We start from the raw sequence: 15,145 nt of genomic DNA, 5'->3' as shown, positions 1-15,145 counted from the left end.
TTAGGAACTTGTTTTGAAGAAACTCTCTTAGAGATGATAATGATAGCAACTACAACTATTTTCAGGATAAAAAATTGACGGAGAAGTACTAACTAGAAGTGGCATACGAAGTTTACAAAATAATCTAGATCAAAATTATATCGTTATGATCTAATGCCGCTCCATATCTCTTTATATAAATAAATGGGCCGCGTCTTTGTAAATCCGTTATGCTTTGCATACCCACCTGTTTGCAAAGCACCTATTTGAGATCTCGAGATCGAAAGTTAATTTTACAATTAATATCTAAAACAATGTGATGCTCCCAGAGCAATCAGAAAAGACGGTTTTAAAAACGTTAAAATTTTCAAAGAAGCAGTCTTACATCAGCCCGGTGCAGCGAAGGCCCGGGCAAACAAACGGCGGTTTGCTTTCAAGCGCTCGCTTCATTTCAGCGCTGCATTTAGATCAATGAAAACATACGGCCACAATAGGCGACCCATTTTTCTCACTACAGCGAGACTCTATTGACGCGTATTGAAATGTATATGAGACAACCAATACTAAAAATAAATACTACTACCTACTCTTCTCCTAGTGCCTTCACAGTTGCATTCTAAACTTGGAATCTTATCCCAAAAATATTTGACCTCCCAGGAGGAACACTAGCCAATGTGGGGATAAACTACTACTATTAACGAAAACTACTCACTCTAATTGAGATAAATTATTTATTATCAGTGATACCAAGATGGTTATAATATTATCATGTAAAACCTTACGTAGAATCAGCTGGCGGAATACTAAACTTATTCTTTAAATAGCCTCTACTTCATTTTTCGCGTTAATCGCGGCGACGTCAGCTTTGATGTAACCCTGAAAATAAAAAACTTATCATATAATTTGCTTACTTACTTACATTTTAACAAGCTGCCGTGAAACTTTTCCGAGTACAATTAGTAACTTTATACAATCTACAAGTTTTCGACAAACAAACGAAAGTTAAGACAAGTATACACAAAGGGTGACTTTGAAACTATCTAATACAATGGGCGTAATTTATTCTAGGGCAAAACAAAGTACAAGCCGGCGTGTCTCACTCCGCGATTTCGTCGCTTTGCTACAGGTAGCTAAAAGTACATCCGTTCCACACCAATTTTGGTGGCTAGCCATAAGCCGCGCGTGGCGCTGTCGCCACCTAGCGGCCATATCTGTGCTTATCGTAACAGACGCGTTTTGTTAGAGAGTGAGTCTTCTGTACCTAGTACTATTATTTATTCTGTGGTACAAGTCAGATAGACATACGAGACTGGCTTGCGGGACAGGCGGGGCGGCGCGGACAGCGGCAGCTTTATCATTCTGCGCTGTGTGAATATTCAGAACGGAGTATACGCCACAAAGGAGTTTCATTATAATAAACGTTACGAGGCCTTTGCCCAACAGTAGGACACAATATAGGATTATATTATAGGCTATATAAAAAAATAAAATAGAAAAACGTTAAGTTACACGTTAGACATCTAACTTTAAAATTTGTTATCTACATTCCTAATTATATTTGTGTTTTAATTTAGCTAATTAGGAATATTCTTATTCACTGTATTCACATTATGAAGAGACGAACGTTACTCAAATCATGGTTGTATTAAACATATGGGGATTTAAATAAATACGAAATTGTTTCTAGCTGTAAATAAATGTAAGGTACACAAAATCTGCTGACTGATTAGATCGAATAAAAGCACTTTTTCAAGAATAAAATAAAATACGTTTCCCTTTGTGTTATGAATTCGGCCACACATGAATAGATAAATTTACTTAACTACATATTAGTTTTCACTATCTGATAGAAACGAAATGCAGTTAATAACTTGTTTGTAAGAGTCAGTTTAAAGCAAGAAGATACCACGTCAATTCCCACTCTTAGGAAGGTATAGTTCTCTCTTCTTAGGATTCCGTAGCTCAGGAGTAAAAAATGGAACCCTTAATAGAATCACTGGTGTGTCTATCTGTCTATCTGTGTGTTAGAGCCAATTTGCTCCGAAACTACAGGAAAGATTAAGTTGACATATGTAAGTCGGTGACCCAATGAAGGACATGTACCTACTTAACGTAAATTAATAAATGTTAAACATCGCGGCTTTGAAAGGTGGTACCACAGACTTAAATATACCTAGATGACGCAAATGCATCTACTTTGCGTGTCCGAACCCCGACCAAGCGTCGAGGTTGGCCGTCGCTACTGACATTCCACGCGCGCCAGTTGTTGCAGCCGGTAGTCCATAAAAAATTAAAAAATGCCTCGTTGCGTGATAATTAACTGCAACAGCCCAAAAATTGCAAGCACCCAAGGGCAAGGACATATTTTCTATCACAGGTAAGTAATTTTAAAATGATATTATGCGTAAATTCATTTTAAAACATTTTTTTAAGTATTCCAAGATGTGTTTCCAATAATATACCTAATTAACTATAGATTAACGTTACAAAACTATAATATTTACATTACATTGTGCGTTTGCTTTGAGCGTTTGATCTGACGTTGTGAGTTAAGAGACGATGAATATCGGAACTAGCGATACTGTCGCGCATCGCTTCGACTTCGTGGCACAGGCCGTTTATCATTCGTCCGTCAAATTTAGCGACTAGTGTTGTTCGTTCTACCGATCGCTTCTAATAATCGATTTTAATCGATATCGGACAGATTAATGTTATTAACTATTTAAAAAAAAACTATTAGTAGTTATTGATAAAAAAAATCATGTCCTAATTTTACACGACATCTTTAAAAAGAAGGGTAATTTAACCACATACGATTATATGTCTGCCTATACGTTTAGTAGGGTTATAAATTTCTATTGTGTTAAAAAAACTTTCATTATTTTTGTTTTCCACATGATCCAGTCATAGATTTTGAAAATACCAGTTTCATTGAAGGGAAAAGTTGGGAAGAAAATAATTTGTCTGTTTTTATCATTCGTCTGTCAGAAAATCGATATCATTCATGACAATCGATTTGTGATTTTTGGCGTGGTTCGCGGGGGAGCGGGGAGTGAGCGAGCGAGACCGCAGATATAAAATCTATGAGTATGAGCAAGACAGTTGAATCGTAGCGGGGCAGAGGGGCATCGGTGTCTTTGAATCGCTTAGAATTTCCCATCCCTAAATTGCGGCTGTGACGTCACAGTAGGTGGTAAAAAGTCGGCACGCTTGATTTCAATACAAATCGTGATATTTGCTTGGTCTATGGTATATTTAAGTCAGTCGGGTGGTACTGAAAATTCTAGATAAGTTACGAAAACTACATCATCTAACGTATCAAATGAAAGGCAAGCGGAAGTCGCTCTTATGGACAACATATAATTTTGTGAAAAACAAGGTGATTATGAAATTCTTTGGGGCGTGAGTAGGACTCGCACTTAGCCGATTTTTATCTAATTTTGACGTGCCAGTAGTACTGCTTGTTCATCTACACCACAATCTTGTCGGGTTGGAAGCGCGATCGTATAGGATACGTCCACCTCGACGGACAGAATACTAGACGTACGTGACGTACCTGCTGCAGGATGTTGACGTGCCGGTAGACGTACTGGTCGTTCATCTGGGCGGCCATCTTGTCGGGGTGGCATCGCAAGCGGTGCGATCGTAAAGTGGACGCGTACGCGAACCGTTCGTCGCACCATTTGCACGTCAGCGGCTTGTCGCCCGTGTGAGTATACATGTGGACCTAGCCAATTGGAAAACATACGTGTGATATCTGTTATTTGCAACGTACATGTTGGAAATAACATTTTCTCATAGGGAACTGCTCAAAACGGAAACATTTCAAATTTCTGTGATTTATTTCTGACATTTCCCAGAACTTATCCAATTTAAATATACACTTTGATGTTCTGGTATGTAGGTATGTACTACATATGTATTTCCCGTTGTTTCCCATAAAGTTTTAAGTCATAATGTATTGTTTGTCATATTATCATTACTATCATTAGTCATAAAACTGAAACCGTTAACATTTCAGGATTTTCGTTAGGTTATCCTATAGATAGGTTAGGTTAGGATAGGTTTGTTTTACGGCAATCCTGAAAAGTGACGCGTTTCTGAACCAAATAAATTATGACTAACGAAAATGCGGGCAAACAATACATTATGGCTTAAAACTATTTGGGAAACTATAGAGACCCACTAGAGGTATGTCAATAAAATTTCAAGTCACTACATTTCAACATAGACATTTATAACTATTTCAAGAATGACAAAGAACGTACCTTCAATGTCTGCCTCCTCTTGAAGGCCTTATTGCAATACGAGCACACGTGCCGGCACTTGTCCTCATGTACCAGCAGATGTTTCCTCAGCGTCCGGCGGCTGTTTAGCACGCGGTTGCACACGTAGCACGGGTACGAAGTTTCTTCATGAATGTCCATGTGAGTCTTGAGATTCGAGTAAGTTTTGAATCTGCAACAAAACAGGCAGTTTAAAGTGGCCGGATTTTACTAATATTATTAACATTACATACATGTTAGGTACTTATGTATATCTAGTGTCGTTAGTGCATGTAAAGGTGGGTGGGTCAGCATTTTTTCGGCACTCGTCATACCTACGGTATCATTCCTCGGATTACTATTTGAACACAAGTCTACTCCATCTTGGGCCATCTAGTATGTCAGTATTATCTGTGATGTTCCGGTGTTCTCCAGTATCCCATTGTTATGGCAGGTGACCGGACCTCTTTGGCCCAATCTTTAGACCAGCCAAACTTCAACACCATAACCGGCACTTTTCTCCACTATATCATAGAGAAAAAAATACATAGAGTGCTCACTCCATACATCAGTTCAGACTATTAATTTCAGTGTCTACATCTAGCATCGAGTAGCGGAACTGATAGTTCCACTACTCGATGCTAGATGCTAATAATCTTTTTGTTACTAAAACTGATGTATGGAGTGAGCACTCTATGTATTTTTTTCTCTATGACTATATTTACAATAGCCCCAACGCCTGTTGGGGCCGATTTACGGGTATCTATTTGTACCCGTGAATGTGTGCTAGCAGGTGTATTACATAACAGCAAACTTCTCCAAAGGGGCTCTACGTGATGGATCTGTATCCCCACGCACGCCTATCAAATGACCGGGACGTATATACCCGTGAGTTTATAAGAAATAGTAGTAGTAGTAGTAGTAGTAAACTCTTTATTGTACAAAAAGACATTAAAAATAACATACAATTAGTAAGAAGTACAAAGGCGAACTTATCCCTTTGAGGGATCTCTTCCAGTTAACCTTTGAGTAGATGAGAGGAGAAAGTGAAAAGAGGGTGACAAATGCAGCAAAATGTACAACAAGGTACCAGAAAGATAAAGGATATAAATACATACAAAATGTATAGGATAAATATACATATATTACACAAAAAGGAATGGGGAAATAGTTGATCCAACCTCGATTTAAGGGTAACATGCGCCCACGGGGATAACTTACGGCTTGGAGCACTTCCTGCACACGAAGGGCTTGTCGTCGGAGTGTATGGCGCGGTGCTGTCGCAGCTCGCCGTTAGTGCCGCACGCGTACCCGCACAGGTCGCACACGTAACTCTTGATTTTGTCGTGTACCACGCGCTTGTGCGACGCCGCTGACGACCGGGTTGTGAACCTACAGGTAACATCATAGATTATGAATGAATGAATGAATGTTTATTTGTGTCAAACAAGCGTATATATAGGTGTTACATTTTTGTGTTTGTACGATCCTTGTTTTGCCATGACTGGCGTACAAATATTGTTTTTATACTAACTAAATTGACTATGTACAAGAATAAACCGAAACTTATAGACTACGATTCTAATTTTAATTTCATGCAATTATATACAATAATGATTATCCAATTCGATTTTATAAAATTAATAAATAAACTATAGTACAATTGACAAAAATCTAACATTACAATTTACATTTGTTTATAAATTCATCGACAGAATAATAACAATGTTCAATTAAATAATTTCTTCTTAAAAATATTAAAAGCCATTTCTTTAAATGTGTCTGAGAGAATATTGAATATCTTAATAGCCATACCGTATGAATTTTGTCGTGATAACGCTAGATTAGTTTTCGGTAAGTTTAACTTAATCCTATGTGTCCCTCTTTTAGAGTTAGTGACTCTTACATCAAACAGTTCCATATTTTTCTTTACAATACTTTGCGAGAATTGCGAACTAGTCGGCACTTATAAGCTGCAGAAAAAAGCCTAATAAGAAAGTTAACGGCTAATGCAACGGGATGTTTTTAAGATTAATTAACAAGATGGAAAATACAGTGTAGAAAGCTTTTTTTTTTGTCATACATATCAATTAAAAATTTACGGCGTTATTTACGTCTGCTAAGTTAATCAGTTGATGATCGTCGTTTGTCTCTCTCTATGGCATAACGACAGATAGGGACAAACGACGATCATCCACTGATTAAGTTAGCAGCCTTTAATGAATAAAGCCATTAAAATGTATAAATGATTGAATATAATTACAAATTTATTTGTCTACTTTTTTTTCTATAGTATACGACCCGCCCCGGCTTCGCACGGGTTAACAAATTATACATAAACCTTCCTCTTGAATCACTCTATCAATTAAAAAAAACCGCATCAAAATCGTTGCCTAGTTTTAAAGATCTAAGCATATAGACAGACAGACAGCGGGAAGCGACTTGGTTTTATTTTATGTAGTGATGATAAATGTAGTTAACTAGGTAAGTACAAGCTTTATATGCAAACTTACTTCATGTTACAAATACCACAGTGGTAAATTTTCCTATCTTCTATTGGAATGTGTGACCGTTCATGAGATTTTAACGCATCCTTAGTATTAAATATTTTATCACAGGATTCGCACGTGAATTTCCGCTCCGATTTTGGGACGTGTCTCATTTTATGCTTGTTTAACGCTGCCAAGGTTTTCGTAATTCGTGGACATTTGTCACACCTGAAAAAAACGAACAATTGTTCAAGACATTTACAGTACAAACAAGTAGGTATAATTGAGTATCGTAAAAGATTTAAAAAATAATTCCTATAACAATATTAACTTGCATGTTGTGTTGTATCTGCGAGTTTAGGGTGCACACTGGTTTTTTTTATCTAAACTTTATTATATTTGCTGTACTACAGTTGAGAAATTATTAATAAAAATAAACTTACATAGCATCATATTTCTCAGTTTCCCCATAATATAAACACATTTTTAATCAACAAGACTAGTTGTATATACTTACGATAATACATTAGGATTTTTGTGATCATTTATATGTTTGTAGAGAACTGACTTTGACTTGAGAGCAATGCCACAAACACAATGCACTACTGGAAGAATCTTGTGAGCTCTTTCACAATGTGACTTCAAACTATACCAGCTGGAGCACACCTTATCACAGGCATTGCAATTGAAACTGTAGGTGAGAAAACGAATATGATTATTAACAAGTACAATAAAATACCGGCCAAGTGCGAGTCGGACTCGCGCACGGAGGGTTCCGCACCATCAACAAAAAATAAAGCAAAAAAATCGTGTTTGTTGTATGTATGTTCTCCTCACGTGTGAAAGTCAACACCGACATTGGCAAATTCACCCTGTGCAAAATTGCAGGGAGTAAGCCAGAAAAAAAAAAAAAAAAAAAAAAAAATTACGAAAATGAAAATATTTAATTGTCATCATACATTTATCACAAAAACATCACAGATGTCTTTAGCAAACTTACTTCACGAAGTTATTAATTTTCAGATCTGAATACTGAGATTTTTCTGGTCTTTCTACATGCAAATTCTCAGCACTTCTTATTTTTCTACTTTCCAACTTGTGCTGAGAAAAATGTTTATAGAGAACACTTTTGGATCTTATTGCGTATCCACACAGGCAGTATGCTACAACTTTGCTTCTATGATTATTGAAGTAATGCAGGCGCAAGTTGCTCCAAGTATTGGACTCTGCTCCACACAGGTGACATATCAACCTGCAAAACACAAAAACCTATCATTTAATGCACACTTAACCACTGGCAACTTTAACCTAGGTTGTAAGATCCACCATACAACGGTTTCCTCTTCTTAATTTGAGCCCTGTTCTATAAGTCAATTTGAACAAATTTCGTTTGTTTAAAAATAAAAGAAACAGAAGAAATGCTACTTTATTTGGTTCATGAAAGGTTCTAATTAGCTTGCAACGAATATGTACATTGTAATGCACATTTAGTCTCACAAAGTTAATGTTAAGTATTTATATTATCATTGATGACATAAATAAGATAAAACTTACTTAACAAAATCTTTCACTTTCAAGTTTGGCTGTTTTAAAAGTTCACTAAACTTTATAGAGTCCTCTTCTGAAATTACTTTCTTTTTGATCCGCTTTTGCTTTATTTCCTTCAGTGATGCTATTGCTACATCATCCAAGTCATCATCATCTTCATCCTCATCAACATCATCATTTATGTCAATATCATCATTGTAATCCACTGCTTCAAATTCAGACAATGAAGCATCATTTGAAGTGATTGCACCTGAACAATAAATAATGTCAAAAATAATGTAATAAGTAATAATATCTGGGTGACCGAGCTTCACTCGGAAAACATATAAAAACTCGATACGATACGCGTTTTCCCAGAGATCAGACCTAGCTAGATCGATTTTTCGTCCCCGAAAACCCCCATATAGCAAATTTCATCGAAATTGTTAGAGCCGTTTCCGAGATCCCCGAAATATATATATATATAAACAAGAATTGCTCGTTTAAAGGTATTAGATATGTCAGGAAAATAACTTTGATTTAAAGTATAACCAGTGATCTGCGTTTTAGATGCAACACTGTAGTAAATCATGTTGAAATAAAAATATTATAATATGCCTTTAACCCCACGACTCTATAAAACTGCTTGAAAAGAATGCTATTAAGTGTAGGTAATAATATATATTTATAAAATATATGACATTAAACAAAATATAATTGAGGTAATTCACCCCGAGTTGCAACCTAAATTCCAATCGCAGAATATAACAAATAATAACAAACAGTATTCAAATATACTTACACACTATGTCCTCAGCAGTTAACTCATCTTTTACCTAAAAATTAATGCTCATTAATCAATACAATTGGTATTTGACAAATAACCAAAAGAATACCTATGATTATAAATGATAATGAATACCTCAGATTTTATCAGAGATGCTCCATAGTCTGTAGTAGTTTCTTCAAGCTTGATTTGCAATTCAGTACAAATGTCTAACTGCTCCTTATCCAATTGTTTTCTAAAATCCTCCTGGACTTTATAACATTCCAAGACAAACAATTGAAAGGACACCATTTTCTCTTCACAGTTGAGACAGATTCGGGTTGGTAAATCATCACTTTCATTTATCTGTAAAATAAGTATTAAAATGCAGGAATATAATGAATTATGTGATTTGCTTGAAGCAACTTGTACATAAACAAGAAATGGTTTTTATATTCCCAAAAAGGTATTGAAAGAAGTCGACCATTACAACTGTAAACCTTTCATACTTACAGTTATTTGAATAAAATCTCTTATCATGCTCATAACGTTTTTGTTGCTTTCTTCGAGTAAATCCTTGCAAAACTCATCGCTTTTCGCACAAAGTCTACACAAGTACTTCAAGTGTTTAAAGCTAGTCATTTTGTTATAAACGTGTTCTTATATCGTAGAATATAGATGGTCAATCACATGTTGAAACAGATTAGTTTCAGTAAGGCAAAATAAAGTGTTAATAAAGAATACTAATATTAATAAATAAATAAAACAAGAAATGTTCACAGTGTTCACACTTTAATCTCGTAAGTTGCTTGACTTGACGTTTAGATTAGAGCCTGTCACTTGCAGTTTGCAGTGTTGTCAGCTACAAATATAAAGGGCTACACAGACCAGTGGCCTATTTTATAAAGCTACAAGTTACAATTTCCAAGCGGAAGTCTCTTTCTAACCCTATGTGTTAGAACGAGACATCCGCTTGTAAATTGTAACTTGTAGCTTTATAAAATAGGCCACTGGCATCAATTTCTTATACATACAGTCAGTTACATACAGTCAGCAGCAGAAGTTGGTAAGCGGGCGAGGTTTTCAAATTACCTTGATGCAGCTTTACAGTAAAGTCGCGTCAAGATCATTTGAACCCGCTTAGCAACTATTGCTGCTGGCTGTACATTGCCGACCAAAGAATTAAGGCCATAAAGCAGTGGCTCCTAACCTGGGGGTAATTACCCCCGTGGGGGTAATACTGGTATTTTACGGGGGTAATAAGCTAACCTAATATAACAATACAACAAACGTAGGTACACGTTTTATTTTTTATTACCATTGGGAGGAGGGGTAAAATCAGGTTTCCTAGTTAGTCATAGGAGTGACCGGCCGGACTGAAAAGGTTAGGAACCACTGCCATAAAGGGTACAATACAATTCATGGTTTGTTATTATGTTACTTTTGTTTCACATATTGAGGAAGGATATGCAACTCGATAATAACCTATGAACAAACAACAGCATGTTGTGGGACACAACATGGATAAAAATACAATCAAAATAAGTATATTTGTTATAAATGATATCTTGAAATTAAAAAGAACACATGTAACATTAATTTATAATGAAGGTAACCACCCACTAACATTTTAGTTGTAGGTAGACGGACCTAATAAGTTGACAGTTGATTATTCGTTTTTGAGGGTGGATTGGAGATTTGACGGGCATCGGATTGAAACGAGTTCAGTCGTATGACGGTTTGGAATCCTAACGGTTGATTGTAAAGAATACTTTATTGTCAATATAATGGTGAAGTGTTGAACATCGTTTTATTGTTTTAATTCCGTTGAATACATATCAACACAAGTGCGGTATCGTTTCAACTTCAGAAGACGGGATAAAAACGCAGGCCCACGAAAAGGTAAATTACCGTTAATTCGGTTAGATTTTTTTTTCTTTTTCGCTTGGATAACGAATGGTCATAATCAAAGGTATTTATTGGTTTCACGACAATAAATATGAAAATATTAGTCCATAAAGATGATTTGACAATAATTGATAGGTACCTTTGTTCGTTCAAATGAAATGAATTTCGTAATTTATAACTACTATACAAAAACAACTTCACTGGGAGGTTGGATTCGTTAAACTTAGAGTTGCTTGTAAGGAATTGTTGTAGAGACTTATAAAGTATGGTCTATCTGTTGTGTCTAGAATAGAACGTCATTACTGCACGATTACCGACAATTTTCAAATGTTGTAGTGTGATAACCATATATTATTAAAACAAAAGTGAATATAGTTAATTGCAATTATACTGTATGCGGGGTTAATTTATATTTCATATTTGTTTGTTGACTTAGTTTTAAATTTGACTTGGTCTACTCTTATTTGAATTTAAACCTGTCAAATCATTTTGTATGGCTATAAATGGATTGGTAATAGAACAATGTCAACTTAATGCACAGCCAAATCGTAAAAATACCGAATTATGCCATCGTAGTTTATCAGTAAGGGTACATGTCACTTCCTACCTTATTTTTGAAGACGTATACTTGCATTGCAACCGAAGTATACCAAATTATAAAAAAAAACACTCATATATTATTGTTGGAGTACCTACATAAGATTTGACACTTTATTTTGCCTAATTCTCATTGAAACGCAGTAGTATTATGCTACTTATTACAATAGTTTATAGTTTCTTAATAAAATGTTATATTCCATGGTGCCACCAGCGTTCTGTTCTTACTGTAACAAAGATGAAGGCATTGACATGGCATGATCTAAGAAATAATTTTAAATGGTTGATCTTTATCTATAGGTATACTGTGTTAAAACTAAACACAGTCATTACTTAGAATTTTCAGTTACATGTTTCTAGGTCACTGCTTCAATCTTACATCTATGGCATTTTAACCACGAAAAATGCATGGCTTCAAGCTTTAGTAAGTAAATGGTTCACAAGCGCTTTTAGCAAATATGCTACAATTGACCCTTCAGTTGACGAGACACGTACATGATTGCATTAAAATGATTGACAAAAAAAAAAAGTTGTTCGAGTTGTGCTGGTTATAATGTTGAATAATCCCAGGTTAAGCGAACATTTACATGTTTGACCGTCCAGTAATAGTAAAGATTATGCATTGTACTTTTATGAATCTATGAACATTGAGGCATTAAATTATTACTTATTTTTCTAAACTATTCTAGTTTTGTTAGTTTTAATAGGGCTATGATAACATATTATACAAGTGTGGTTATTGCAAGTTTCAGACAAAAGCAAATAATGGAGGATGATGATGACAATGGCCAGCCAGCTCCAAGCAGCCCTGTGCTACAAAGACCAAGGACTACTATTGCCGCACACCGTCCGCCGAACGAGACTGCTGGTCACCGTGAAGAGAGAATCTTATCCACTCCTAGGCAGAGTCGTCACCGTAGCCGTACTGGTAGTGTTCGAACGGCTAGGAGTCGCAGTCGTACTAGAAACCCTAGTGTTGGCTCAATCGTTAGAAGGCACAGTCGGAGTCGAAGTCGTTTGATTAACGACGAACAAAATTACGATCACAATGGGAGACATGATCGCACTCGAAGTCGTACTCGTAGTCGTAGTTCTCTGCGCAACGAGAGGCTACGGGAGGAGCTGGATCTCGAAAGACAGCGCTTACGTGTTTTAGAAAGTCAATTGAGGAACGAGCGTGATCGACAGGAACTTCAGGAACGCGCACGTCATAGAGATTCGGAGCTACGCAGTTCTAGACGGAGCCCTGAAGAAGGTGAGAGGACCAGGAGGTTCACAGAGCTTGCTATTCGGAGACGAACTCCGGGCAGGGACAGCGTGGAGACCGGGAGGTCCATGGAGCTCCGAAATCGGAGACGGAGCCCTGCAAGGGACAATGAGACTACCGGGAGGTACTTGGAGCTTCGTGATCGAAGACTGAGCCCTGGAAGGGACGACGAGGTCAGGTATGATTCAACATCTCGTTTCTTTGAAGAGTTTTTAAAGGTTATGAAGAAACAGAATAATGAGCAAAATAACAGTTTTCCGGTCTTAAACAATGTTATTCCGGACTTTGACCCATTGAGTAGGGAGCAACCAATTACTGTTTGGCTAAGCAAAGTGGATGAATGTGCCGAAATGTATAAATGGAACGACAGGCAAACTATCCACTATGCTTTGCCTAAGCTTACTGGTCATGCTAAGTTATGGTACCAGGGGTTACCATCCCTGAAACGAACTTGGCCCGAATGGAAAGTTCTTCTAGCGGAATCATTCCCCGCAACCGAGAATTATGCAGATTTATTAACAGAGATGCTAGCTAAGAGGGTTCGTTTCGGCGAATCCTTAGAATTGTACTATTTCTCGAAAATAAATTTATTAAATCGCTGCAAAATTTTCGGTAGGGAAGCTATAGATTGCATTATCCATGGTGTAGACGACAGAGGGGTTAGGGTAGGCGCTCAAGCGGCACATTTTGAGAAAACAGAACAAGTTTTGCAATTCTTTAAAACCATTAAAGTTCAGAATAAAGATAATAGCACAGACTTGAAGAAAGATAGAAAAGTTTCTAATAATAATAACACGTTTAGTAAACCAAGTTACAGAACTAGCAGTAGCGACACAACCCCTCTTAAACAACGACAAAGTTCAGATAGTGTGGTGTGTTTTAATTGCAAAGAGAAGGGACACCCGTGTTCTAAATGCCCAAAACCCATTGTTAAGTGCTCGTATTGCCATTTTATAGGTCATGCTATTAGTGACTGTCCCAAAAAGGCGAATAAACCGGAAGTAAAGGATAAAAGCGTTATGAGAGTTATCCATGTGAACAAAGATGACAAGAATCTGCATGACTCATCAAATGACAATACCAGTAGTAAATACAAGATGGTAATTGAAATTAATGGCAAACCGATAGCCAGTCTTGTAGATTTGGGTTCTGAGACTACTCTTATCCGTAAGTCAGATGCGGAAACGTTAGGACTAGAGTGGACAACAGTTAATGGTACTGTTTTGAAGGGGCTAGGGTTAATACCATACGTTCCTTTGGGGCATACCCAAGCCATCATTGATGTTCAGGGCGTCACTGAAAAGGAAGTAGAGATTTATATAGTTGACGACCATCTTATTAACTGTTCATTGCTTTTAGGACACTCCTATACAGAAAGACCAAATGTTTGCATTATAAAAACATCATCGGAATTGAGATTTGTGAGAGTAGATGAAGACAATGACACGAAACTGTTACTTAAAGCGGAAAAAGACGTAACAATCGCCGAAGGCTCAATGAGTGCAGTTCGTGTCATTGCGGATAAACAATTCAGCGGAATTGTCTACGTTAGTGGCTCGGTTAGAGGGGGTGTTGGTAGTGAATACTACCTTTTGCCGGGTGAGTATGAAATCAATTTAGGGACTTGTTTGCTACTCGTACAGAATTTAGGTGCAAAGCCTTTAACCATTCTTAAGGGTTCACTCGTTACTCGCGCCAGATATTTGAATGCGGTAAAGCATGTACAGAATGTGTCAGTTACAGCTGAACAGAAGGACATTTCAGATGAATCGATTAGATGTGGGGACAATTTGCCTTCCGATGTAAAGCATAAACTGAATGGATTACTAGATAAATATGAAACCTGTTTCTCAAGTGGTTTACGTGATTTAGGGTTCACAACCGAAGCTGAAATGGTTATCCAGCTTAAAGACTCAGACCCTGTTGTTTACAGACCATATAGGATGTCACATTCAGAGCGGCGACTTGTACAGGGTATGGTAGATGACATGGTTGAGTGCGGGATAGTTCGGGAGTCTAAATCACCCTATGCCAGTCCAATTGTTTTGGTACACAAGAAATCTGGTGAAAAGAGACTCTGCGTCGACTATCGCGCACTCAACAATAAAACTAAACGCGACCACTACCCCCTGCCTCGGATTGAAGATTTGCTGGACCAGTTGTCCGGACAGACGGTGTTCACAACGCTCGATCTCGCGTCAGGGTACCACCAAATACCCATTGCAGAAGAATCCATAGAGAAGACTGCGTTTGTCACGCCGGATGGGCAGTACGAGTATACCCAGATGCCATTCGGCCTGGCAAACGCACCAGCAGTATTTCAGAGGGTAATGCATAAGGTCCTGGC

At 37.2% G+C, this 15,145-nt stretch overlaps 1 protein-coding gene across 1 annotated transcript in view; it reads right to left on the bottom strand.

Moving 5' to 3' along the window:
* Positions 1-9,801, bottom strand: part of LOC134663248 (uncharacterized) — a 76,229-nt gene extending 66,428 nt beyond the window's left edge. The window contains exons 1-10 of the mRNA XM_063519649.1: positions 9,540-9,801; positions 9,183-9,392; positions 9,063-9,096; positions 8,288-8,531; positions 7,734-7,985; positions 7,251-7,424; positions 6,758-6,961; positions 5,466-5,636; positions 4,248-4,437; positions 3,536-3,706 (exon numbers count right to left, since the gene is read on the bottom strand). Coding sequence (XP_063375719.1) covers positions 3,536-3,706; positions 4,248-4,437; positions 5,466-5,636; positions 6,758-6,961; positions 7,251-7,424; positions 7,734-7,985; positions 8,288-8,531; positions 9,063-9,096; positions 9,183-9,392; positions 9,540-9,668 — 1,779 coding nt within the window. The 5' untranslated portion in view covers positions 9,669-9,801. The remainder of the gene's footprint in view (positions 1-3,535; positions 3,707-4,247; positions 4,438-5,465; positions 5,637-6,757; positions 6,962-7,250; positions 7,425-7,733; positions 7,986-8,287; positions 8,532-9,062; positions 9,097-9,182; positions 9,393-9,539) is intronic.
* Positions 9,802-15,145: the final 5,344 nt, after the last annotated feature.

The sequence above is a fragment of the Cydia amplana genome, chromosome 4 (assembly GCF_948474715.1).
Source record: "Cydia amplana chromosome 4, ilCydAmpl1.1, whole genome shotgun sequence".
Taxonomy (NCBI): Eukaryota; Metazoa; Arthropoda; class Insecta; order Lepidoptera; family Tortricidae; genus Cydia; species Cydia amplana.
Note: the sequence above shows the minus strand (reverse complement) of the source record. Positions and strands in the feature narration are given on the sequence as shown.